This window comes from Boleophthalmus pectinirostris, unplaced genomic scaffold (genome assembly GCF_026225935.1).
Source record: "Boleophthalmus pectinirostris isolate CB_2022bp ecotype Guang Dong unplaced genomic scaffold, ASM2622593v1 HiC_scaffold_1, whole genome shotgun sequence".
Taxonomy (NCBI): domain Eukaryota; kingdom Metazoa; phylum Chordata; class Actinopteri; order Gobiiformes; family Gobiidae; genus Boleophthalmus; species Boleophthalmus pectinirostris.
Window position 1 is genome coordinate 30,233,716 of NW_026570970.1, and position 26,364 is coordinate 30,260,079.

At 38.4% G+C, this 26,364-nt stretch overlaps 1 protein-coding gene across 1 annotated transcript in view; it reads right to left on the reverse strand.

The window, feature by feature from the left end:
* The window catches only part of adcy5 (adenylate cyclase 5), an 87,907-nt gene that overhangs the window by 32,461 nt on the left and 29,082 nt on the right, over positions 1-26,364 (reverse strand). The window contains 2 exon segments of the mRNA XM_055150183.1: positions 4,245-4,366; positions 5,795-5,944. Coding sequence (XP_055006158.1) covers positions 4,245-4,366; positions 5,795-5,944 — 272 coding nt within the window.

A 26,364-nucleotide genomic window follows, 5' to 3' on the forward strand; every position in this document is an offset into this window, starting at 1 on the left:
ATTATTTTATCATTTGCAAATTTTAATAAAGCATGTCCGCTTACTTCCACGTTAGAAAACTGAAGTGCCCAATGGGAGTTTTTTTTCATGTGTAACAAAATTGCTATATGACAGTGATATTATGCATATCACTGATTTAGAAAATAAAATCAAAGAATGACGTAAGTACAGAGCAGTGGGCGTGTACCAGTGATGATGAAAATGGAGGCTGATTGGAGCAATGACGTCTTGAATGCAGGAGAATAAAGATTACTCGAGCATGAATGAATCATAACTTACTAGAGATCTTAAATGAAAAGGAGAAACAACTGCACTGAAAGCAGAATTGAGAAAAGGCCTATATTTTATGTCTTTACAAAAATATTACAACGTACAGAATAATAATCCACCTTTAAATCTAGACTAGTGCCATTTTTGGTTCCCTCTGTGATCACTCTGACATTTAAATGACATTTTACCAAAGCAGTGCCTGTTCTGGATTTCAGAGACAAAAATGCACTTAACTGCCCATTAATAAAGGACAAAGAGACGATGGCACACACTGTACCATGTGAACAGGGCTAAAATTATTTTGTTTTTACAGTAAAAACTAAAATACCAAAAATAGCCTCACAATTCTTTCTTTTACTTTTAATATGTCAGTCAACCACAGGGGGTAGCAGTAGTTTAAGCATTTACCATCTGATCAGTTCAGACTTAGGGGATGTAAACTAAAAAGTATTTCAGGCAGTGTTGTAGTCAAGACCCCACTAATTCAGACCAAGACCAGTCAGAGACCACAGAGTCCCAAGACAAAACCAAGATCTCTGAGGGTCAAGACCAAGACAAGATCAAGACTTTTAAAGGTTGAGACTGAGGCAAGACCATGACCACAGCCCATTGAGAAAAAAATCAAGACCATCTTACACTTATTTTGGCACACGTATATTAAACGAGTGCAGGGGCTACAGTGAGAAGCCCTGCTCGCTCCCGCGCACTGGTGCAGTTTATTCCCGACAGCAGCAGCCATAATGAAACATAGTCACACTCGTTGAGTGTCAGACCTCAAATCCGAGACAAGACCCAGTCCATGTGCCTTCTAGAGCGAGACAAGACTGAGTTCAAACGCACTCGAGTCTGGGCATATTTTAGGTGAATCAATATCTTTACCCCAAAACAAACAAAATGAACCAACTAGACTGTGGTCTAGTCAAAGGTCTATGCAACTAACTAATTGACTATCTAAATCAACTAAATTCTATTGATGTACTATACATTTCAAATAAAAATTAAAATAATCCCAATTAAGTTTTGAAATCAGTCCAATTACAGACATACACTTTTTTTGTCTTATATGGCTACAAGATTAGGTAAGTCATTTTATACACAAGGTAAACTCAATGTGCCTTTACTGTCTTATAATTACATCAGTAGCAGTTAAAGGGCCAATATTGTGCTATTTTCTAGTCTATGTTATAATGTTGTTTCCTCTTCAAAAACATACCTGGAGTTGTGCTTTGTTTCATTCACAAAGGTGAAACAGCGCGCTTTGAACTTTGGGAGTGTAGACAGACTAACAATAAGGGATTACTCAGACATGTGTGAAAGAAACAAAACACAACTCCAGGTATGTTTTTGATGAGGCAACAACATTATAACATGGCTTAATATTATATAACATAGGAGCTTTAAACTACAATTGAAATGGTAACTAGCAAATCCCAAGGCTGAAGTTACTAAAAAGCATAATGTCAAAATATACCATCTCTATTAAGTCTTATTCAACCTGCTAACCTTGTTTTGATTTTAAAGCATTTATTGCAAGGAAATCTAAATCATTTAAAAAGGTTTGGCATTAGCTGTAATTCAAAATAGTTCTATACATAATGGTTTTTAGACACTAAAATTGGATCTAATTCTTCACCTCATCTGCACTTTAACCGCTGACCCCTCTGTGTCCTCGGTTTTGTGTCTATTGTTCTTTACTGGCCACACTGGGACATGTCACTTCTGCTTAATTCTGTGTTACTCAATACAAACTCAATTACCCACAATCCTCGGCTGCATCCGGACTGACCTCGTCTCACCCTGTTACTCGTCAATTAACCGCACGTTAAGCCAAGCTGAATCTGATTCCCCCTCACAATAAAAACTGCACCAAGACAGATTATGTACAGAAAAAAATATATTTGATTCTGGCTATAACTGCATTCACAATTCCTAATCACATCAAAATATGGACTGGACCGGGGCTAGACCAGGACTAAACCAGGACTAAACCAGGACTAAACCAGGACTAAACCAGGACTAAACCAGGGCCAGGACTAGACCAAACCAGAAGGACTAAAAAAGGGCCAAATCACATCGAATCTAGGTCTAGATAAGGACTAAACCAGGACTAGAGCCAAACCAGGAGAAGACCAAGTGAGACCCAGGACTAAACAAAAACAAACCCGGGACTAGAGTAAGGCTAAATCAGGACTAAACCAGGACTAACTCGGGACTAGAGTAACACTAGATCAGGAATAGACCAGGACCAAACCAGGACAAGATCAGGATAAAACCAGGACAAGACCAGGACTAGACCAGGACTAGACCAGGACTAGACCAGGACTAGACCAGAACTAGACCAGAACTAGACCAGAACTAGGCCTCGACTAGACCATACTTGGACAAAACAAAGACCAGACAAGGACTAAACCAGGACTAACCCAGGAGTAGACCAGGAGTAATCCAGGATTTGAACAGGACTAAACTCAGACAAACCAGGACTAGGCCAGGACTAGGCCAAAACTAGACCAAAACCAGGAGGACTAAAAAGGGCCAAACCACATCAAATCCAGGTCTAGATCAAATCTAAACCAGGACAAGAGCCAAACCAGGAGAAGACCAAGTGGAACCCAGGACTAAACAAGAACAAAACTGGGAACAGAGTAAGACTTAATCAGGACTAAACCAGGACTAGACCTGGTTTACACTACACCAGACCATATTAGGACCAAACCAGGACCAGACAAGGATTTAACCAGGACTATACCAGGATTAGATGAGGACTAAACCAGGATTACCAGAACTAAACCAGGGCCAAAATGAAATTTAACCAGAACCAAACCAGAACTAGACCAGAGTAGACCAGGACAAGACCAGGACACAACAAGAACTAAATCCGAACCAAAAGCAAAACTAATCCAAAACTAGACCAGGATTAAACCAGGACTGGAACTGAACTAAACTTGGACTAAAACAGCACTAGACCATTAATAGACCAGGACTAGACCAGGACCAGAGACACAAAGAGAGTGTTTTATCAGTGCAATACAGACACATGTATCAAAGTTCTTGTCAATAACTCCTTTGCTCCAGTCCACAACAGTCAATACTGCTACAGACAGAAAGAAATTAATCTGAAATCCAATATTATGATTACACACAAGATTAACTGTTTTATATGAATGACAATATGAGATAAATCTGATTCACACAGCTGCGTAACAAGAAAACTACACTATTTATGCTCAATCTGGATATCCAAGCATCTAAAATGAGCTGTACAAATATTCCACTAATTACTAGGACAAAACCAGGTCTGAAGCAAGTCTAAACCCAAATGTAAACTGGTCTAAGTAGATTTAAGTATAATGTAATAATTAGTAATTAAAAAAAACAAAAAAAAAAAAACATAACTATGTGTAAACCAACCAAGACAAGGCATTATACAAAAATATTAAAGATGCTCTGTGTAACTTTTCTGATGTGGAGTGGGTGGTGCCAAGTGCTTGTTTCCATGGTGATACGGCATACTGTGGAACATTCCATGCAAAGCAACATCAACAACATCTCAATAAAGACTGGGAATAGCCTTCCAACAGAAACGTTACACAGAGCAGCTTTAACAAACAAATTTTTCTGGCACTTTGAGCATCATTTCAACCAAAGTAAAGGTGTTTTCTTGTATTTTTATTTGTCAATTAAAAATGTCGGTGTTCATTAGAGGAGTTGTTGCCGAGAGTACATCATAGTTGCTAGATAACAGAAATGAACTTCCTTAGCGTGATGTCATAATTTCCAACCAGGAAGTAAAATTTGCAACCTACAAATTGGCCAAACTAGGAAAAAAATAATGAAATTTTATCTTAAATCTTATGATCTTAACTGTGTTTTGGTGAAATGAGTAGTCTAATCTGTCATAGGCCCTCTAATGTTATTTTGTTAATATTGTTGTATTGTGTTATTATCGTTATAATATGTTAATAATATTCTTGTACCTGACATTATCGTGTTTTTGGATGTAGATCTTGTGGAACATCATGTCTTCCTGCTTGGCGTTGATGTCCGCTTTCATCTCCATGGCGACGTGACGTGGAAGCACTGAGAGGAGCAGACGTTCCTGAGGGAGAAATTAAATCATGTATAATAATAATATGTCATAACAGTATTATCTCATGCAGCAAGATTAATATACACAATATTTCTGAATTCACAAGCCCACGGGAATCCATCTTGTAACACTCCTGCTTTGACCTCTGAAAATTGTGAAAAGTGCTTATAACTTCATCGCTGTGAATGATTAGTATGACCCCTGTGACCTTAAAACCATGTTATGGTAAGTAAGTCAGTCTTTATTTATATAGCACTTTTCACAGACATATGTCACAAAGACGCTTTACAGAGCATTTTTTAATAGATTCATTATTCTTTTTCTCCACACCCGGTGATGGTAAGAGTTACAGCTGCCCTGGGGCATACTGACGGAAGCGCGGCTGCCATGCCAATCGGTGCCATCGGTCCCTCTGACCACCATCATGACTCATGCACACACAACTTTCATACTAGGCAATGTGGGTGAAGTGTCTTGCCTAAGGACACAATGACAGTTTTTTTGCGACTGGCGCCCCGCTGTGGCACCTGATTTTCACAGCGGGTCTCCCATCCAAGTACTAACCAGGCCCAGTCTTGCTTAGCTTCTGAGATCTGACAGGATCAGGCTCTCACAAGCCAGTACAGTTATGATGTTGTTATCTCCTCAAAAACATACCTGGAGTTGTGTTTTATTTCATTTACACGTTTGAGTTACCTTTTATTATTAGTCTGTCTACATCTACAAAGCTCAAAATGCTCTGTCCCACCTTGTGATGTGGGGGTAGTTTTCATGTTTTACCTTTAGTTCAGTAGAGATAGGCAATTCCAGATCTGCAATGATCTAAATGATTCTAGTGAAGGTGCATTAAAAACACAGTGGAGCATTTCCTGTGCAACCACATGACATCACAAGGTGGAAAAAAGTGTTTCCCATTTGATAGAAATAGAACAACTCATCCTAAATATGAGGCACATGTTTTTGATGAGGAAACAAAATTATAACATAGGTCAGAAAACAGTGCAATATGGGCCCTTAAAAAAGTATGAAAACATTTTTAGTAAAAATTGCTTTAAAGGTGCATTGTGTAACTTTTCTGGTGGAGGGTCCATCAAATACTTTTCTCCATGGAGATGTTATTGCTTTATCTGGAATGTTTCACAGTATGGCATTAAACCTTTCTACCTTCATGGAGACCAAAACAGACCAAGTTACAGGTCAGATCTGTGAAGAGGCAACCCCACTTAATCAGTTTTTCTAGGTATGTTTGAGCTATATAACCACTTATTATCTAAATAATGTAAGGTAGAGCTGTTTAATGTCATACTGTGGAACATTTCAGGCAGAGCAATGACATGTCCATAGAAACAAGCAGGTGACGGACCTCCAACCAAAAAGTTACACAATGCAACTTTAAACCTCCATAATCCTCACATCCTCTGCCCCTTTCCCCCTTACCTGTTGCTGATTCTCCCTCTGTGAGTGGAGTCGTGCCTGGATACACTCTCTGGTCTCCTGGAAGGCCTGTCTCTGGGATCCCTCTGCGGGGTAGTGAGTGCACACGCCCACAATGTTTGTGCACGAGAAGATCAGCACGTTTGACACTATCTGGAAATACACAAGATAAAAGAGTCAATGAAATACATGGAAAAACAGTAAACTCTTAGTATCCAGTTCATTCAATGAGGCTAAATATATATAGGTTTTAAGATAACAGAAAATTAGCAGCATTGCCATAGTGATTCAAAACAAAACATATCTAGAGATGTGCACGTGAGTGTAGACACATTCTGAAGCACGATATATTGCTACAGAGAAATATTGTGATAAAAAATAATGCTGAAACTACTTTATGCTGCTGACACAAAGCAAGATTATGCCAGTAAAATAAATTTTAGATACAAAGTATCATTAAATAAATATCAAAATGAAGCAATGGTCAAAAAATAATTATTTATATACTTAACCTTCCACGGTTCAAATCTTATCGTATTATATAAAAACAGCAAAAATTCCACCACTGTTACAGAGAAATTGTACAAATGACCAATATTGAGCCCCAAAATATATTGTTCCATCATTGAAATATTGAATGATAATTGGACAGAGTAATTATCATGATGAGTGCAGTTAGAGTGTTATAAAAATAAAGATGTCAAAAACCTATAAAGGTTAAAATAAGTGCTCTTTAGAGAACAGGACAAAGTATCATAAAAACAACTTGCAAATTTAAAAAACATAGAAGCTCAGTCTATATAAAATTTGCTAGTCATTTTGACTCTCTTGAAATAGTTTATATAGTATAAGGTGTTTTGAGTGATACAAAGTGCTCAAAATAGCTCCTATAAACAGAAGGTGAACCCTGTGAGTATGATTATACATCTGCCACACCTTTTCTCCATCAAAGTGTTCAAATTCACAATAACACTTTTTAGGCACTGTTAAGGTGCAAAGTGGTCAAAGTTCATCTTGTCTATTGAGGTAGTTATGAGCCATAGAATAATCAGCGATGCAATGATTCAACATGTGAAGAAAATCCATTTGGAAAGACATTTAAAAAGTATGAAATACGTGATTTGAAAACAAATTGTATGTCTGCCTCCTAAGGGCTTATTGCAGAGTTGTTGAAGGAAATAGTGTCTCCTGTGGATAAATTAAGTATATTTTATCATCTTATAAAGTACTATTTCAATTAAAAACATTCCTTTCACATCCTTCATTGCACTGGCAAAGGGTAATGAGTTGCCTCAGGGCTGTCTCGAACCATTTGATGAAGTTATTTGAAAATACTGACAGGGGTCATTCTGCTTTGGAAAAGGTCAATACTAATTTCAACTGTGAAATCCCAGAGCACAAATTAAAGGTACAGTATGCAGCTTTCTGGTGGTGGCAGGCCACCTGCATGACTCCATGGAAATAAGACAGTAAACCATACTTCGGAACACTCCATGGAGATAGATGCCATGCTGTGGAGTATTACAGCCAAAGGAACAACATTTCCATGGAAAGAAGCTGGAGGAGGCCCCCCTCTAGGCCAAATAAGTCAGGTTTGGTTTGTGGAGATGCAAGCCCACTCAATGAGGGGGGATATTTTCCTGCTTTTCAGTGCCATAAACACAACCAAAATGAAGGGGGAAAAACAGCTTTGGCTAAAAAGTTACATTGTGGCTTTAAGTGTGAAACTGTAAGGTTAATTGTTCATCCATGGAAAGAGGAATGCAATCTTTAATTCAACCTTTTAGAGTGTAGATTTTGCTAACTGTTACTAACACAATGTGAAAGTTAAACTTCCCTGCATGTAATTGTAGCCTAGTGTGCCCGTAACAACTGTGACTGATAAAAGCAAAGCCAGAGCTTAGGGACGGAACATGGTCAGTGTGTATTTGATAAGAGAGGACATTCCCACTGTATCCACACATACTATTAAACAAACAGCCCATGTGAGCAGCAGCTCCAGGGCTTTGGGGACACTGTCTCGTCTACCAGAGAGAATATACACCTGCCAACACTGAACACTAGAGCCTGTTGTGTTCTATGTATGGACTGTCCCTGATGCAAATCTGTAGTCTGGTTTCTCTTCCGCTTTGTGCTGTGTTTATTGTGTCCTATGTTTGTAATGTAAGGTCTGTTTTGTCCTGAATGTTATTTTGTATTGCTCCTCTAACATCAGGGCCAGGGGACTACAGATGAAAAATACCCTCTTACTAATTCTGGCTTTTTTTACTCACGTTTAATCATTTATTTTATGAAACTGCACTGTCCCCTTGCGAATAATCTAATCTAATCTAGTTTTTGAGTCCAGGCAAGTATTGCTTTTAAATGAATGGGAAACAAGGAAGAACATGAAAATAACTGGCATTAACCTGTTCTTGGAAGCACTGCAATACCTGATTTTTACTCAAAAATGTCTGTGCCAGAAAATAGTACTCCTAGCAACTGCTAGTGCTACAGATTTACATACATACAGAAAGTTGTTGATATTATCTTTTACTAATTTTGGTCCTTGTCTTGCTCGTCTCCATGGAGATGTTATTGCTGTGCTAACAATGTTCCAATGTATGACTTTTAATTTGTCTAGTAATTTTGCTATAAATTAGTACAAACACCTTTTTGTGTAGATCAATGTTTTATGTGCATCCTTAAAGGATTCACATTGCACTATTTTCTGATCCATGTCATAATGTTCCATTTTTTTTCCATTCACATGTTTAACACAAATATCCTGCATATTTAGGCTGAGTTCATTTCTTAAACAGAAAACACCCTGTTCCACCTTGTGATGTCATGTGGTAATACAAGAAGAGCTCCAGTGTGTGCTCCATACAACTTTACTGGAATCACTTGGATGATTTCTGCGCAGTAAAAGGTAGCTGCTAACTTGAAAACTACTGCTCCATGACATCAGAAGGTGGAACAGAACATTCTGAGCTTTGGAAATGTAGACAGACTAATAATAAGGGGTTACTCAAACATGCATGAATGAAAGAAAACACAACTGTATGTGTGTATACTTTTGAAAAGGTAACAACATTATAGCAGGTTTTAAAGCTCACAAGACTCAATTTTGTGTAATATAGGATTTTTAAGCCCTGTTAGAATGATACTTAAAAGTAAAAAATGAACTTGTATAGCTGTTTTGATGATTTATAATTTGTGTCCCTGAACGCACTCTGTCATAACCGCATTTCAAACCAGCTTCAATAATTCTGAGTAAATAGTACGCATTTAAAACCTTTCACACAAAATCCCCTAATTGAATCCACTCTCTTCATTTGCTTCACTGGCTGCGGCTCTTTCCAAGTTTCCAGCTCTGTGCCTCCTGTTGGCTCGGAGGACATAAGTTTCCGTTGAGGGCCAGGCATGCCAGTGGACTATTCTTTTACCCTGAGTCACAGAATGGGCAGAGAGAGGCGCTCAGGGCTCATTCACACCACAGGAGCGCTGCTGTCCAAACCAAATGGACACACAGCACGGCTTTATCAGGTTAGGGCCGGCTGCCAGAGTGGAAGCAGCTCAGACGGGACTCAATGTTGGCTAATATTACAAGAGGAAATTGGATTGTGTGGTGTGAGGTAGGGCTGGTTGTGTAGCAATATATTTAAATTTTTTTTTTTTTTAAGTGTCTTTATCAAGTGCAATTTGTGATTTGATATTTTTCTATTTTAAAATGAATTCAATAATCAAAGGGTCTGTACCTGATTTATTTATTTTTTTTAACATTTGTCTGAAATGTTTTACGTAATATGGTATTAAACCTTTCAATCTTCATGGAGAACAAATCAGGCTAACTTACAGGTCAGATCTGTGGAAGGGCAACCTCGCTCACGGTCAGAATACCTGTTTTTCTAGGTACTTTTGAGCTATAAAACCACCATTAATTGAATAAATGTAAGGTAGAACTGTTTAATGTCATACTGTGGAACTTTCCAGGCAAAGCAAAGACATCTCCATAGAAACAAGCAGGTGACGGACCCCAACAAAAAAGTTTAAAGGTCTCTTATTACTCCTTTTTCCTCAGCAAAATTATACCTGGAGTTGTGTTTTGTTTCTTTCACACATGTTTAACACACAAACCCTTTTAGGCTTATTTCTTCTCCCAAACAGAACACTCACTTCCATCTTACGATGTGATGTGGCAATACAGGAAGTGCTCTACTGTGTTTTTAAACTCCATACTAGAGCCCAGCACTCCACTTGCGGGACCCGACGCAAAACAGTGTGGCGCGGGACACAGTTTGAAAGCTCATTCTAGGGGCAGGCAGGAGCGGCTGGGTGGGATGATAAACTGCAGTCCCGCAAACTAAATATGAGTGTAAAGTAAAATATACAAATGATTAATGAATGCCTATCATGCATAATTTGTCCTGGATATTTTATTTGGCCTTAATAAAAACATTTTAAGCAGCCTAAATTTGCGGACATGGTTTAACCTTTCACATTTTAGACAATTCCTTTCCGATTCTCCGTGTTTGATAGAGCTTAAGAAAGCGAACGTCCCCATCGTGCGGGACTTGTGGGACCTGTGGGTGGGAGCGGGACAAAATATTGCAGTTGCAGGCTGGAGTGGGTCCTGAAAATTACAATTCTTTGCGGGCGGGAACGGGACTGCACAGTGCGGGTGCAAATCTGCATTTGTCTCTAGGAGTTGTGAAAAGCAGTTGGTGAATAACTGATGCTCAGAATGCACAAGGTAAGTGTGGAATAACTTGCAAACTGTTTAAAATGAACTAGTTCTGTTTTTCACGTTTTAAGATGGTAAAAAACACGTACAGTGCCTTTAAAACCTTAAAAAACTCAATTCTCCACAATGTGTCCTTGAAACTAATCCTATTCAGTATTGCAATGAAAAACAGAAACCATAACCACTCTGCTCCTAAACCTTACAACATTTCCACTTGTTTTTTCCTGTCTGTCATTGAAGCTAGCTCCAGAGCGGCCGCCATAAAGTTCCCACCTACATGTTACCACAGCAACAGCATGCATCAAAAATGTCCTTGAATCAGGTCAATACAAATGCATTTCTCAACCAAGTCTTATTCTATTAATACAATCATTCCTTTTTCACTGGAGCGCCTTATTTGGAAACCTCTGGGATTCAAGACAGACAGCTACAATTATATGAAAAATACTGCCAAGTTAAATGTTAAAAGATTAATGGGGGTATGGGATGGATTACAAAAATAATTCAGAGAAAAGTTTGATACGACTGAGGAATGAATAAAAATAATTATCCTAACATGAAGAGAGTTTTGACACCTGAGAAAGGCTGAAATAGTGGGAGGTGTGGGGACAAAGATTTAATGGAAAACTCAGCTTTTCCCCTGGGGGATTATGTGTATTTTGTACTAGTTTTAAATCGAGTAAAAATAGAGTCACAGACAGACATTGTTGACATAATATAAGAGATTGGTCTGTTGATGTTAATGTAAGTTTTTTACTCCAAAAACAGACAAAAAATGTTTTTATTGCACTTAAAAACAAAGACAACATATGTACTAGAGCTAGGAATTAATCCCTCATGATTCAATGTGATACATGAGACACAGCTCATGATACAATATTATTATTATGGTATGGCAATACATGTGATATTCAATATATACATGATAAATTGCTATTTTTTAAAGAACCAAATACATTTTAGCAACAGTATGTTTTGTTAAAGCACTTCTTGTGCAGAGTTAATATGAAATACATCTATTTTAATTATCAAAACAGAATATGCCAAGTGTATTCCATAAACAAGTTCCTTTACACTGAAATCACCATATCACCGTATCACCGTATTAGAAACGATTTGCATCCAGACATGATCCATACAATAACACAACACCGCCTGAAAACTCTTGTCACATGACTAGGCTGGCTTCACATCGTCACTATGTCATGTGGGCGGTAAAAACAAAGCGGAGCACCGTGTCTGAAATTGCAGCAGCCGATTTCAAGATGCGGAAGATGGCAAGCGCGAAAACAGTCTTTTCTACTAGCAAGGAGTTCTAGCTACACTGTTTCCCATGTGTCTATGGTTTGTTTAAACTGTTTTTCTGCAATACCATCACATGTGACGATGTCAAAAACCCCAAGCCAGGTCAGCAAGGCGCAAGTCACAGTGACGTGGTCCAATAAGGACACAACTAGAGCTCCTACGTGAGCATATCAGCATTTTCAGGCATCCAACACAGTGCTGGATCAGATCTGTACTCAGATGAATTCGTGGGAGCTGGTGGCACCAGATCGTTCCGTCTCTGGAGCCGTTTTCCATCGCATTAGTGTGGATGAACATTGCATCCACAACGAAAACAACTCAAATATGTACTAGTGTGGATGGGGCCTAAATAACAGGGGTGTGCAAGTAAAATGCAGGCTGCTATTGTTAGCTTTCTTGGGTAGTTATACATATTTGGACAGTTGGACCACTTTATTCTTCTCCATGTCTTTGTATTTGAGCAATATATCTCTCAGAGTCTGTGTTTGCTTCTGTTGTTGTTAAACAGGAAACCTCAGAGCACATTACTCTCTGTTAAAATGAAAGGGCTGTTTTCCCATGGAGGTGTTTGAATCTTCCATTAGTGACCATGCCCTCATACTTCAACTGCATCAGAACATAATGTACACATCTACACATTATATAAGAACTGTGAAACATAGAAGTACTTTTATTTTTACAACAAAACAGCCCTGATTCCTGGTTTAACACCCTGCAATATTCCTTTCCCTGCCTTTAAGCAAAGAGGTTATGAGTCTGAATCCTCGCTTTGACCAGGAAACTCTTATAAAGGTGCACTGAGTAACTTTTCACCTGTTTGATTCTAAGGATATGTCATTGCTCTGCTTGAAATGTTCCACAGTATGACATTAAACAGCTCTACTTGACATTTATTCAATTACAGGTGGTTTTATAGCTCAAAAAACATTGAAAAATAGACATTCTACCTGTGAGTGGGGTCGCCTCTCCACAGATCTGACCTGTAGCTTGCTCTGGTTTAATCTCCATGTTGATAGAAAGGTGAATGTCCAGATAAAGCCATAATATTTTCATGGAGAATAGCATTTGACAGACCCTCTGCAAAAAAGTTTCACAATGCACCTTTAAATCTATCTGCAGATAAATTATGACACAAAACCTGCGTTTGTAGTTGCATTACTACAAAATAAAATAAATATTGCTTATACATTAGATTCTTAAAACATTACACTTTACATTGGTTTACTTGTTTTTCCCGGAGATTGAAAACATACAAGTTAAGACTACATTAGCAAATTACTTCCTGCATGCTTTTAATTGGCCTCTTACGTCCATTAGCTCCTGTAATATCATGTAACCACATTATTACTACTTCAACGCAAATGGAGTCATGCACTACACTGTTATCATAGAAACAAAGGATCTCTTATTATGGCTTTGTTCATTCAGAGCAAATACAATGGCATTTTATGTAGCCTCTTAAAACATGTATGCTATAATGATCCAAATGTATCAGTTTTATTTTTCTGCAATGCGGCCAGTGTGAACAATTCCAAGGTCTAGTAGTGTCATTATTATTTAACAAATGCAATCTTTACAAGTCCTGGTTTAGTCCTTGGTCCAAAAGCATTAAGTCCTGGGTTGGTTCTGCTTTTAGCCTGATATAGACTTTGTTTGATTTTGTCCTGTTCTTGTCCAGGTTAAGCTCTGGTTTACCCCCGGTTGAGTCTAAAGTTGAACGTGCTGTTTGCAAGTGAATGCAAACTTATTTCTAAACCAGGTCTAAACCAGGTCTAAACCAGGTCTAAACCACATCTAAACCACATCTAAACCACATCTAAAACAGGACTAAACCACATCTAAAACAGGACTATACCAGGTCTAAACCAGGACTAAACCAGGTCTAAACCAGGTCTAAACCAGGTCTAAACCAGGTCTAAACCAGGTCTAAACCAGGACTAAACCAGGACTAAACCAGGACTAAACCAGGGCTAATAGAGGTCTAAACCAGGACTAAACCACATCTACACCAGGACTAAACCACATCTACACCAGGACTAAACCAGGTCTAAACCAGGAATAAACCAGGTGTAAACCAGGAATAAACCAGGTCTAAACAAGGACTAAACCACATCTAAACCAGGTCTAAACCAGGTCTAAACCAGGTCTAAACCAGGTCTAAACCAGGACTAAATCAGGACTAAACAAGTACTAAACCAGGACCAGGACCAAACCAAGTCTACATCAGGATTAAACCAGGATCAAACCAGAACCAAACAAGTGAATGCACCCTTAATTTAGTTTACCTCTGTGTACACCTAAAAAGCAGTTTTGGATTTAAAAAAAAAAGCTGATAACTACATTAATAAATTAACTTAAAATCAAACTAATTAGTTTTGAGGCTTGTTGTCCTGTAATTGTTCAAATTAGTGGTTAAATTGCATCTATGTCCACAAATTTACAAGTAGTACTGTATGACTACAATTGCACTGTGATACATGTGCCATATAAATCTGACCATTTCTTTTTGAGTTGACCTAACCTGACTGAAAAAAATCAGGACAAACTTCAGGGAAAATTAGCTTTTTTTTTTGGTAATCCTTTTCCTTCTGAATATATTACATGTTAGGGTTGACATTATAGAGCAGGTCATTAATAATTACCAGACAAAACCATAAAATCAAAGCATTTAATATACTGACTCAGCTGTTTTTAGCTTTTAATAGTGAATGGGGCCAAATTTAAAATGTCAAAGGTTTTCAAAATCTATAAATAACTGCCACTAAGATTTCCATGTGTAATATAATGCATAGACTGTGTTCATTTGGAACGCTCCTCAACAATTTCTCAGTTCCCATATGAAACAGTTATGGGATTAACTATAAATTCACTCAGTACTATTGAGTTTAAACTAGAATAGTGTAATGAATAGTACTGATACTTTGACTTTGATCACACTGCAAGTGTTCTCCATGTATGTATATGTCAGAATGTTCAACAGGTACCATGGAGACACAATGGACAAATGATCAAACTACAGTACATCAAATAAGTTTTGAGATTGTCGGAATACTCAAGAAAAAAATATAATACCCGTGAGCCTGTGGTCCTGTTTAGGTGTTTGGTTTTCAACAAAAAGGTGAGAGTCTGAAAAACTGTTGGATAATGGTAGCCAGCTTGCAACTTTAAAGTCTTTTGAGAGGAACTTGTTTAACAGCACAAAATCAGCTCACCTGTAGTAGCTGAAATTATACGTTCAGGCTGCAGCCTGAAGTGACCTAAATCTGATTTTTTCACCCCTATGTGACCTGTATCTGATCTTTTAATGACTTGCCACTTGGATATGTGCTCCTAAAACCGATACATACCTGATCTTTTGATATGCGACTTCAGTCTGAAAGGCCAGGTCGCATTCGTCCCACCTACACGTCAGGCTCGGAGTCTGGTCAATGGAGGGAAGTAGTAGTGAGCAGTAGTGAGTTTATTAATATTTGGGGGGATGGCTGTATTTAGGCCAAATTGGAGGGGTCTTGGAGGGAACCAGGTAGTTTTTTAAATGATTGCCAAAGAAAAGGCCGAGCGCAGCAACAGGCGATCCTGGCTACAATATCAACAAAAAATAAAAAGCCTGCGAGCCAAATACAAGAAGGCTAAAGAATCAAACAAAGCAGCCGTGGACATGTAAGGTGTCCATTTTACGAAGAACTGGACCGTATTTTGGGAAACAAGCCCAGCATTTAGGCTACTGCTTGTGACGTTGTTGTGTCTTCCAATGCACATGTGGTACACTTTTGAGGTGTTTAAAGTTCATACTGGAGATCACATATAAGTCACTTTTACTTCGAAATGTGAACGACCTTGCAAAAAAAATCGATTTCACAAAAATATCTAAATTGAGCATTACGCCCTGCAGACTGAACGTAGCCTAAATCAATAAACTTTTTGGTCAAATTATGTTAAATTAAAGTTCAGATTAAAGTCTAACAAAGCCTCAGACAGAGCAGTGCTTACAGTTAGCATCACACTCCCAAGGAATGTTGATGACGTCAGCTGCAAAGTATCAATAAGTATCAATAAACAGTATTACTCCATTCCAAACATTATGGCGCTAAACATATGTGCTATGACCCATACTATACCGCAGAGGCACCCATCACTTTGAACTCACCCTAACAACAGCACCCAAAGGTCAGTGGGTGATTCAGGGCTTTGAAGAAGAAAGACCCCAGCCCATTGCTCCGGTCAAAACAGAAACACACTTCTGAATATTTCATCCTGAGCCTAAAGAGTCCAGAGACATGACTCAAAACCAGATGTGTCCAAATATAGACCTGTGTTTTATACAAGACAAGGACAGCTTTGTTGTCTATTTAGGAAACTGTGCATAAACGGGATGTGATGCTTTCATTTAGCCTTTTGAATAAACCCAATAGCATGGCTGTTTTTACGGTTGTCCATAGTATAAAAGACACTAAACAACAGTAAAACTAATAGTGAAACTAGATACTCATTTGAGCAGGTATCGATACTGAAATGTGAGTTTTCTTCAGTGTCATTTTGAGCTCTATCAGAATGGATATAAGACCTCATGGTAACATAAAGTAGTACTATTATTTTGTAAATGAAAATTACACTCTGTTACTAATAAGTAGAACTGAGTGAATTCCTTAGTATTGAAATCAAGTTTGAAATTGACAATGAAAACACAATGCCTGGCTTTCTGAGATGTATTGCACAGTATGTTTAGTGTGTTTTTAAGAAATGTAGGATTACTTAAAAGTACAGCATGTAACTTTCTGGAGTTGGCACGTCACCTGCATAATTCCATGGAGATAGAAAGTTAAAACCATATTTGGGAACATTCTAGTCTGATTCATCAGCCAGTTTCACTTCATGGAAACCGTCTGACCTCGCAGCATTAGGATTCACTCAACGGTTGGCGGGTACTTTTTTTATTTAACCAATCGCTGTTATTTGGTCGTGACGTATGTAACGCACCACTAACAGGGCTAACTGGTATATTAAGCTTTTCCCAAATCCCGTAGAAAGAAGGGCAATAACGTCTTTCCACTTGATAAAATTCACCAAACATTTGCTTTGTTCCAGCTTTAAATCCTCGATCTCGGAACCGTTGCCAGCACATAATGTATGGCTTTTCACTGATTGGCTGGTGCCCAGACTTCCGGGGTTTTTGTGAACCATCTAGTGTATTTTGATTCCTGACCTAGTCGCTGGAGAGAATTGAAAATGAGCGAGGCACTAGGTGGCAACAGCCTGGCTAATAAATGTACTTAGTTTGTATTAAAGCTGCCAAAAAGGACAGCAGAACAGTGGATAATGCTATTAAAGCACCATGTACACAAATTAGTACAGAAAGAAGGGCAATAATGTCTTTCCCCTTGATAAAATTCACCAAACATTTGCTTTGTTCCAGCTTTAAATCCTCTATATCAGAATCGCTGCCAACACAGAATGTATGGCTTCACTTACATCCCTCTCAACCACTTTGTTTACTGTTGTGCTGTACCACAAAATGGACCCAGTCAGGGCTTCACAGCTCTTTGGGCGGTGTGCGGTCTACAACTTCTACTAACCGTCTAGTGTATTCGGATTCTTGACCTAGTCGCTGGAGGGAAATTAATTTGAGCAGAGGCACTAGGTGGCGCCAGCCTTTGAAGATAGATATTTTTAATGCCTTACTGTGGAAGCTTATAGCCAAAGGAAGATAAGATTTCTATGGAAACAAAATAAGAGTCAGGTTTGTGGAGTTGTAAGCTCGTTTAGAGTATGATGCATGTTTGTAACTCCTTCAGTTCAATAAATACAACCACTATGAAAAACACTCTCTTTTTTTATTTAAAGTTATATACTGTGGCTTTAACTACAGTTTTGGCAGGAGTATCTGAACTTGTAATTGAGTACATTTTTAGCCATGTACCTTTACTTGAGTACAAATTTGCAGTACTTTCCATCAGTGCACATTGCTACACATTTTTTTTATTGTTTTATACTGAATTGACCTGTTATTGTGCAGATAGTCTGAGCTACAGGACAGTGTGAAGGAGGCGTCCTGCAGTCTGCTGTGAATATAACACGTCCCAAAGGAGAAGAGCTCCAGATAATGGGACATATACATTACTATAGCTGATAAACCATGGACAAACACAACACAACTACTCCTACACAGTGAATAGCATCGGTAGTGTTATGTGTACAGCTTGGCAAATGGCTTTATTATTGTAAGAGATTTATAAGAGAACAGAAATCACACTGTGTACTTTTCATGTGGAGTTTGCATGTTCTCCCTGGATTCCATCACCAACATATAACATGTGGTGTGGTTCAGGCACATACTCCAGCTGGGTACTCCAAGCACTTTCAACTCAAAGCAAGAAGGTTCCAAGCATTTACTGTATGTGTGTTTTTTAAAATATATATATTTCTCCTGTATATGTATGTGTGGTTTGCTTACCTGTCCAGCAGGAACCACACACTTTGACAAAATGTAATAGATACAATATGTTTAAATACAAAAAATTTTACTACATTTTTACTGAACCTGTATTTCAATTAGGGAATACTTAATACTGATCACAATTCCACAATTAAGAAATGCTCCTTTTTAGTAATAGAATGTAAATTTCATACAAAAGTTACATATTGCACCTTTAAGATACATTTTACTCAAACAAAAACTCTTCATTAACCTTTGCAAAAAAACTAATCTCACTACTTTAACCAGCTTTGCTCCTAATCTGGCTATAAATTCACAGGAAACTGCATAAACTTCCAACAACAGCAACCTTAAATGCAGAAAAATCCACTGTATCCACTGTTCTGACCAAACCAGGATGCCCTAACGTACAGAGGGATATCACAGAGTCCAATGCAAACACGAGGGGAATAATACGTGAAGTAACAGCCATGCAGTGAGGAGTGGGGGCTGTGTCTCTGAAAATATGTGATAATACTGTATAGTAAGACATGAGTACAACATACCAAGCATGCCTTTTTTGACCCAGAGAGGATAATCAGATTTACTAAGGTTGAAGTTTCAAACAGGCAAAGTCCATGTGAGGCCATAACATCTGAAAGAGACCATAGTTTAAAGTAGACTACTAGTATAAGAATTCAAAAATGTGTTGCTATTCTGATTTTTGGTTAATATTTCTGCAGAGACAGTAGGCATGTCAGTATTTTCTTAACAAATTGGAGAAATCTTAAACTTTTTCAGCCAAAAAATGGAAAAGTAAATACACAGTTGGTAGACCTGCCATGATAATTACTATATTAACTCATTGTTCAATAAATGTGAGATGGAACCATTTTTTGGAGTTCAATATTCATGATGTAAACATATTTTTTCACAATGGTAGGGAAATTTGTATTCTTTCTTGTTATACATTTTATGATCAGTATTATCAGATTTCTGCTCTTCGAGGTCAGATAAGTAGTTTGTGTATCAATATAACTGATTTCATTGTGCTGCTTATTTATTGCAACTTGTTTTGTTAATGATATAATTTTTTAATAAAGAGTTGTTTATCCTGCTTTTGGGTTACTGTCAGTGGCATACAGGAGTTTCAACATAATAGTTGAAGTAGCACTGGTGTCTGAATGTGTGTGAATAGGTGAGTGGTTCTTTGATGTAAAGAGCTTTCTTTGCATAATTGAGAGTGAATGAGAATTATGACAAATATGACATTTCAAAACATTAACTCAAATATTCAGTCCTTTGCTCTAGTCCAGTGTCCAGTCTCTGAGGACAAATGTGTGTTTGCACTTGCTCCACAGTTTACCCATCGACCGCTGAGACGTCTGCTCCTCCACACTGAGAACAGAGCGGCGGCCATGACACTTCTTCATCACTCCTCCCACATGAGCACAGACTGCAGACACGGCTGCGTTCACACTTGCACTGGTTCAATTTTAGTGTGACGATAATTTTGAGAATAGTGATTACACTATGTAACTTTCCTTCTTGTCTCCATGGAGATGATCTGTCTGGAGGTGTTAAACGTATCTGTCTTCCTTTTGTTTAACTGCACAAAAATACAGTTTTTCTTACTGTGAGTGGGCTTGTATCTCAACAGATCTGATCTGTAAATTGGCTTAGTGGTATCACCTGTTGGTCTCTATGGAGACAAATAAGTTCAATCAATGCTATACTGTGGTGCCATACAGGTAAAACAATCATCAAAACATCAGCATAGAGACAAGCAGAGAGCAGATCATCCACTGGAAAGTAACATTGTGCAACTGTAAATCTTTAAGAACAGAACAACAGAACTACTGAACTGAACTCATTTATGAAACAGTGAGCACGTCTACAAGAAAACAGTGATTTACCCTCCCAACAGGATCCCGCTATACCAGTCCTCTTCACAGACACTTCACACCTCTGTGAGAATGACCTGTGCTGCCAGGCCTCTCTGCTGTTTGTTATGTCCACTCCTCACTTCAGGAGACCACCCTGCAATGGAACCTGCACCTAATAACTTACAAGATGGCAAGATGTTTTGGTTAAATCATGATTATTTAGGTTATAATATCATTTTAAGAACTAAAAAAAGAAAAGAAAAAAATATTTATCTTCAAAGTGTACTATGAAACTTTTACGAAGGGTAGACCACTACCAGGGAGATGTTATTGCTTTGCCTAAATGTTCCACAGTATGACAAACCTAGAGAACAAACTTATTCAATTCCATGAGTTTTATTGCTCAAAAACAACATACACTCCCTCTGTGAGCTGGGTCACCTTTGCACAGAGGACCTGATGTCCTGATGGTACATCCATCCATTTTCTTCTGCTTTATCTGGGGACGGGTCACGGGGTCAGCTGGGAGGCCCAGACTTCCCTCTCAACACACACTTCCTCAAACTCTTCCAGGGGGATCCCGAGGCATTCCAAGGCCAGAAGAGAGACATTCCCCCTTCTCCCGGTTTATATACGTGATCCAAGACGGACCCCCTCCAGCCCCTGACTGCACCTAGAAATTCTGTCCATAAATACAATGAACAGAACCGGTGACAAAAGCAGCCCTGGAGTCCAAAATATAATGAGAACAGGTTTGACCTAGTGCCGGAAATGAACACAACTCCTGGTCTGCTCTTACAGGGACCAGACAGCCCTTAGCAATGCCCTGATGGTACCATTTGCTATTCTCCATAAAGAGAAAGCCACCATAAAACCCAAACTGTGCAGCACTCCAAGCTAAGAATTAAAATCTCCATGGAGTCAGGCATCGACAGATCCTCAAACAGAAAAGTTATATGGTGTAGGTTTAAAGTGAAAGTCTGATTTCATAAAGCTGGTTACATACTGGAGGAATGGTGATTTAATTAGACAATGTGAACTGAAGTGAATTCAGGATTTCCCTGTGGTTAATCTTTGATAAATTATCAAATCTTTTCTTTTCACAATCGTCATTTGATATTGTGAAATCACTAATTACCAGTGATAGAAAAACATAGCCACATGTTACACTGGTTCCATTAACGTCAGACAATATGGTGATAACGATATTCCTGCCACGTTGTTAGCAGTGTGCTAAAGTGGTTTGGTGTAGCCATAGCAACCGCTTCTGTGATCTGTGGTGAAGTGGTCCCTAGGTTTCCTGTGTTGTGACGATGGTTTAATCACCTCTTTAAACACCTCAGGCTATTTGGCGTTTTAATTCAGAATTAATTTACACACCGAGATGCTTGGTTGAAGAGCAAAAGTACATTTCCATTAGTTTGTATTGGAGAACTGAAAATACAACTTTCACACCTCTGCAGTGAATAAAAACTATGCTTGTTGGCATGCTTATTACACATGTTATGAGAATGGGATCTAGAATACACACATTTCAATACTTTACGAAGATGTGAGTCTGGTAAGGTATTGGTGAATCTCCCTGAGTTAAGATGAGCGTGATTGACAGGTGGCTTATCCAATCAGAGACATGCAATGTAAAAAAGAAAGGAAGCACATATCACAGGGAACTGAAAAACATTCTGGATTTCTGCTTAGCAAAGCCCTAAACTCTGTTAATCTGAGGTGAAAGAAATTAGAGTTATTTTCACATGGATCACTGAAATAAACAGATCCGATTGGACGGTTGTGTTTGGCTCTAGCTCTAGACTCGATGGAGGGAGTGGTGACCAGACTGATATCTATTATATTAACTTTTTATGTTGCATTCCTAGGGGATTTTCTTCACTGACAATTGGAATAAAACATTTGGATTTCTAATAACCTGCTCAAATGCATACCTGCCCTGTTTCTTATTACTTTCGGTGATCTGCAGATAAGACAGACATTTAAAGCATCCATTGTGTTGTGCTAAAGACTTCTTAAGAGATTAGTCAGATTAGGTTCGAATGCGCAGTTGATAAAAAAATAATGAATAACTGTATTAATGAAACCTACATTGAGATCGAGTTTCAATCATTTCTGATATGGAAGAATAAATTTAGCTATTTGGATTTGAAAGGTGCACTGTGTAACTTTCCAGGTGAAGGATCTGTCACCATGGAGATCCTGTTGCTTTGCCTGGAATTTTTCACAGTATGATATTAAACTTATCTATTTCCATGGAGAAAAGCACGATGTCAATTTACAGTTCAGATTTCTGGAGAGGTGGGCAAATTTACAGTAGAGTAGAAAGCATTTTTTCAAGGTATTGCTTTATTGTACAAAACACCCCAAAATAAGCAAGTTTAATGTCATACGGTGGAACATTCCAGGGAAAGTATATTTCCATGGACACAACCAGGTGCTGGATTCATACCAGAAAAGTTATGTTGCACACCTTTAAAAGATCTGTCTTGTTTATGTCAGTGAAATAAATACTTAAAGCCATTTTTAATGCATCAAATTTTTTTGCCATATTTTTTGCCAGCCCTATTTTTAAACTTCAAAACCTTTTCAAGTTCTTTGAAACCATCTTGCTACAACTCTCCTCCTCCCTCCTCCATGATTTAGACCCAGAATAGAACCATCCATCAGGAAAGTGTAACAGGGACGTCACAAAAGACCAAAGCTGACCTGAGCGCGCGTGTCCTAAGATCTGTGTCCATATAAGGCCATGTATCTGGAGTCCACCTTATCACTCACGGCATTACCATAACACATGTACGAGAGGTGCACCGCCATCTGAAAGCCCACTATGACAGCTCACACAAGAGTAACGATAAGACGGAGAGCGGGACGCGGGGTGGGGGTGAAGAGAAAGAGGGAGAAAGAGGGGGAGGAGAGAGGGAGAGAGAAAGAGAAAGAGAAGGGAGCGAGAGGTTTTAAAGTATATGACAGCTCGCAGAGTAATGATAAGACGCGGGAGAGAGGGGATTAGAGAGACAGAGGGAAAGAGGGGGAGAGAAGGTGAGAAAGAGAGATAAAGCGTATGGCTGCGCACAGAGTAATAGTAAGAAAGAAGAAGATAGGAAGAGAGAGATGCTGTGAGAGAGAGGAATGAGAAGGGGGAGAGAAGGACAGATAGAGGGAGGGAAAGATACAGGGGTAAGAAAGAGAGAGAGAACTAAGAAGAGAGGGAAAAGGTGGAGGAAGGGAGGCAAGAGAAAGTGTATGGCAGCTCAGAGAGGACAAGAGGGGGAGAGAGAAGCTGAAAGAGAGGGAGGTAAGAAGAGAGAGAGGAGAAAGAGGAAGACAGGAAAAAAGATAAACGGAGGCAGAGAGAGTGGGGGAGAGAGCGGGAGGATGAGAATTGAAAGGAAGGTATCAAACCTCACATAATAATAACAGTGGGGAAGACAAGAGGAGAGAGAGGGAGGAAAGGAGGGAGAGAGAATGAAGAACAAGAGAGACACTGAGAAGGCCAGAGGGAGGGAGAGAGTGATTTGGAAGAGTATGAGAGCTCACTTAGTAACGATAAGAGGGAGAGGAAGGAGGAGAGAGATATGAGAGAGTGAGAGTGATATAGAGAGAGGAAGGGCAAAGAGATGGAGGGAGAGACAAAAAGAGAGAGGGATGAGAAAGAGGAGTGAACAGTTTTAAAGTAATAAATTGCAATATTCATCTAAAAGTATTTAATAAAAGAAGCAAAAGAAAACTGTGGTGCCCAATGGGAGCTGACGTCACCGTAAACGTCATTGCAACAAAGATTTTACTGCAGATCATGGTAGCAAGTCGATTTTTTTTTTCCATTCCTTTCTTGGACAAGTATGAAAAATGATCCTAGATAAATGCTCAGAATAAACAAAATCATCAGCAAAGAGAGATAGATGGAGAAAATCAGAAGGAGAGAAGGAGTGTGGGAGATACTGAAGAGGAAGAGGAGGAATATGTGAAGAGAGAAGGTAGAAAAAGAGATTTGAAAAGTTACTTTATAGAAGGAGAGAGGAAGGCAGGAATTGAGGATAGTGACAGTCTGGGAGGGAGAGAAGGGGAGAAGAAAGAGGAAGAGAGGAAGAAAATGGATAGAGACATCAAAACAGATAATCAATGTGTAGTCATTAAATTGCTTTTGTAAGTTACAAGTCAGATCTGTCATTTTTTTCAATAATTATTTTTTTCATCAGTAAAAACAACAATAATTGAATAGAATAAATAACTGAATGATTGAATAAATGTAAGATAGATACATTTCATGCCCTACTGTAGAATAGAGTTTCACAAAATTGATCAAATATATATATTTTTAGATTATCTCCATGAATTTATCTGTCAATATTGTGACAGTCCATTGAAAAACTTCAGTTGAGCTTAAACAAAAACAAATTCCACTTATTGTCTCCATTATATTGTCATATTTTCTCTTTATGGACCATTCAAGACAAAGCAATAACATCTCTAAGGACCCTACACCAGAAAAGTTACAGTTGAGAGCACTAGGTCTGTCATGGATTTTGAAGTACGATAGATGATAAACAATTCTTAATGAACAAAATTTTAAGAAAAAATATGCAACTGCAATACACAAATAAGAGAACGCAACACTTAAGTAGTTAGTTTGTGTCTATAAAGAGTGATAGAAGTCATTTATTCAACTTTACAGCTCTTATAGTACAAAAAAATAACAAACATTTTCCCCCGATGAAAAAGTCCCCACTATAATTATTGAACCCCCCAAAATGATCGTTCCACGTGTCATGTATTGAACGATAAGTCCATAGTCATTATCGTGACAGGCCTACAGTGCACCTTTAATTATCTCATCCAACATTAATTTTCACTTGATGGCGATGCTGGAAAATGCGAAGCAACACAGGGCCTCCTCTGGGCCAGATGCGACGCAGTGACGTGGTTCTGTCTTAGAATAGACTTGAGGCTCTGGATCATTATCACAGTTTGGGGCCTTCTCACTGTGGTCTCTGTCTGACTCATCTCCACGGACAGGGGCCATAGGAGAGGATACGGCACTGTACGGACGTCACCACATCAAATGTTTGTGTAACGAATATTGTGAGAAAAACAACACGATTTCATGATTGTTCACGGTTATTGACATCATGACCAAACAGCGGTGAAATTCTTCTTTTTCTTTCATTTCTGTTATCTAGCATGTTATAGTATATTACCTGTGTTTTAAAATGGAATGACAAAGTTAATGGTGCACTGTGTAACATTTCTAGTTGAGAGTTCATCACCTGCGTGTCTCCATGGAAATGCTTTGTCTAAAATGTTTCACAGTAAATCTAACACAAGTGAAACACACAGGTTACAGCACTACGCTACATTACAGTTCAGATCTGTGGAGCGTCACCCCTATTCACAGAAGGAATTATTGTATTTTGGGGCAATAGAAACACACATAAAGAATAAATGGGAATGGAAATGTTTAATGCCATACCATGAAACATTCAGGATAAGCAAGAACATCTCCACGAGGACAAGCAGGTTGAGCTGACAAAAACAGCCAAATAAAAAAGCACTTTACAATTACTAATTGTGATTATATTGACAAGTATTGTGATTGCAATTAGATTAGCGATTTAAGAAAGACTAAAATATGAACTGACAAACTAAAACAAGAATCACATGTTATCTCAACTACAGGGTTGGCACTTTCTAAGCACAGTAAGAATTTGTTGTTTGTGGAGGAAAATATGGTACTTCAGAAAATGCAGCCTTTGCTTTTTACCAATTCAAATTGCAATTTCAATTCCTGCATTATACCACAGACATAGAAAACCATAAAACTTTAACATTAAAACCATACTTCTGAACTTTCTCCAAGACGACAGAAGAGATTTATGAAATACTGTGTAATATTATAGCCAAAAAAACTACATTTTAATGGAAATAGGCTAAGTAGGAGTTGGGTTTGTCCACAGTAAGGACAGAAAGGTTTATTTAGGGTTTTTAGCGCTATAAGTTGAGTCTATAAAAACACCTGTACTTGAATAACGATAAAACAAATATTATGCCATACTGTTGAACGTTCCAGGTAAAATAATAGCATCTCCATGGTGTCAAGCAAACGGCAGGCACCCGGTAGAAAAATTCCATAGTGCATCTTTAATATCCCATGCACAGACTAGTGTTTACCCCGGTCCCTCTGAGGTTAAACCAGGACCAAATCTAAATTTAAACAGTGAGTTCACACCTCTGTCTCCAC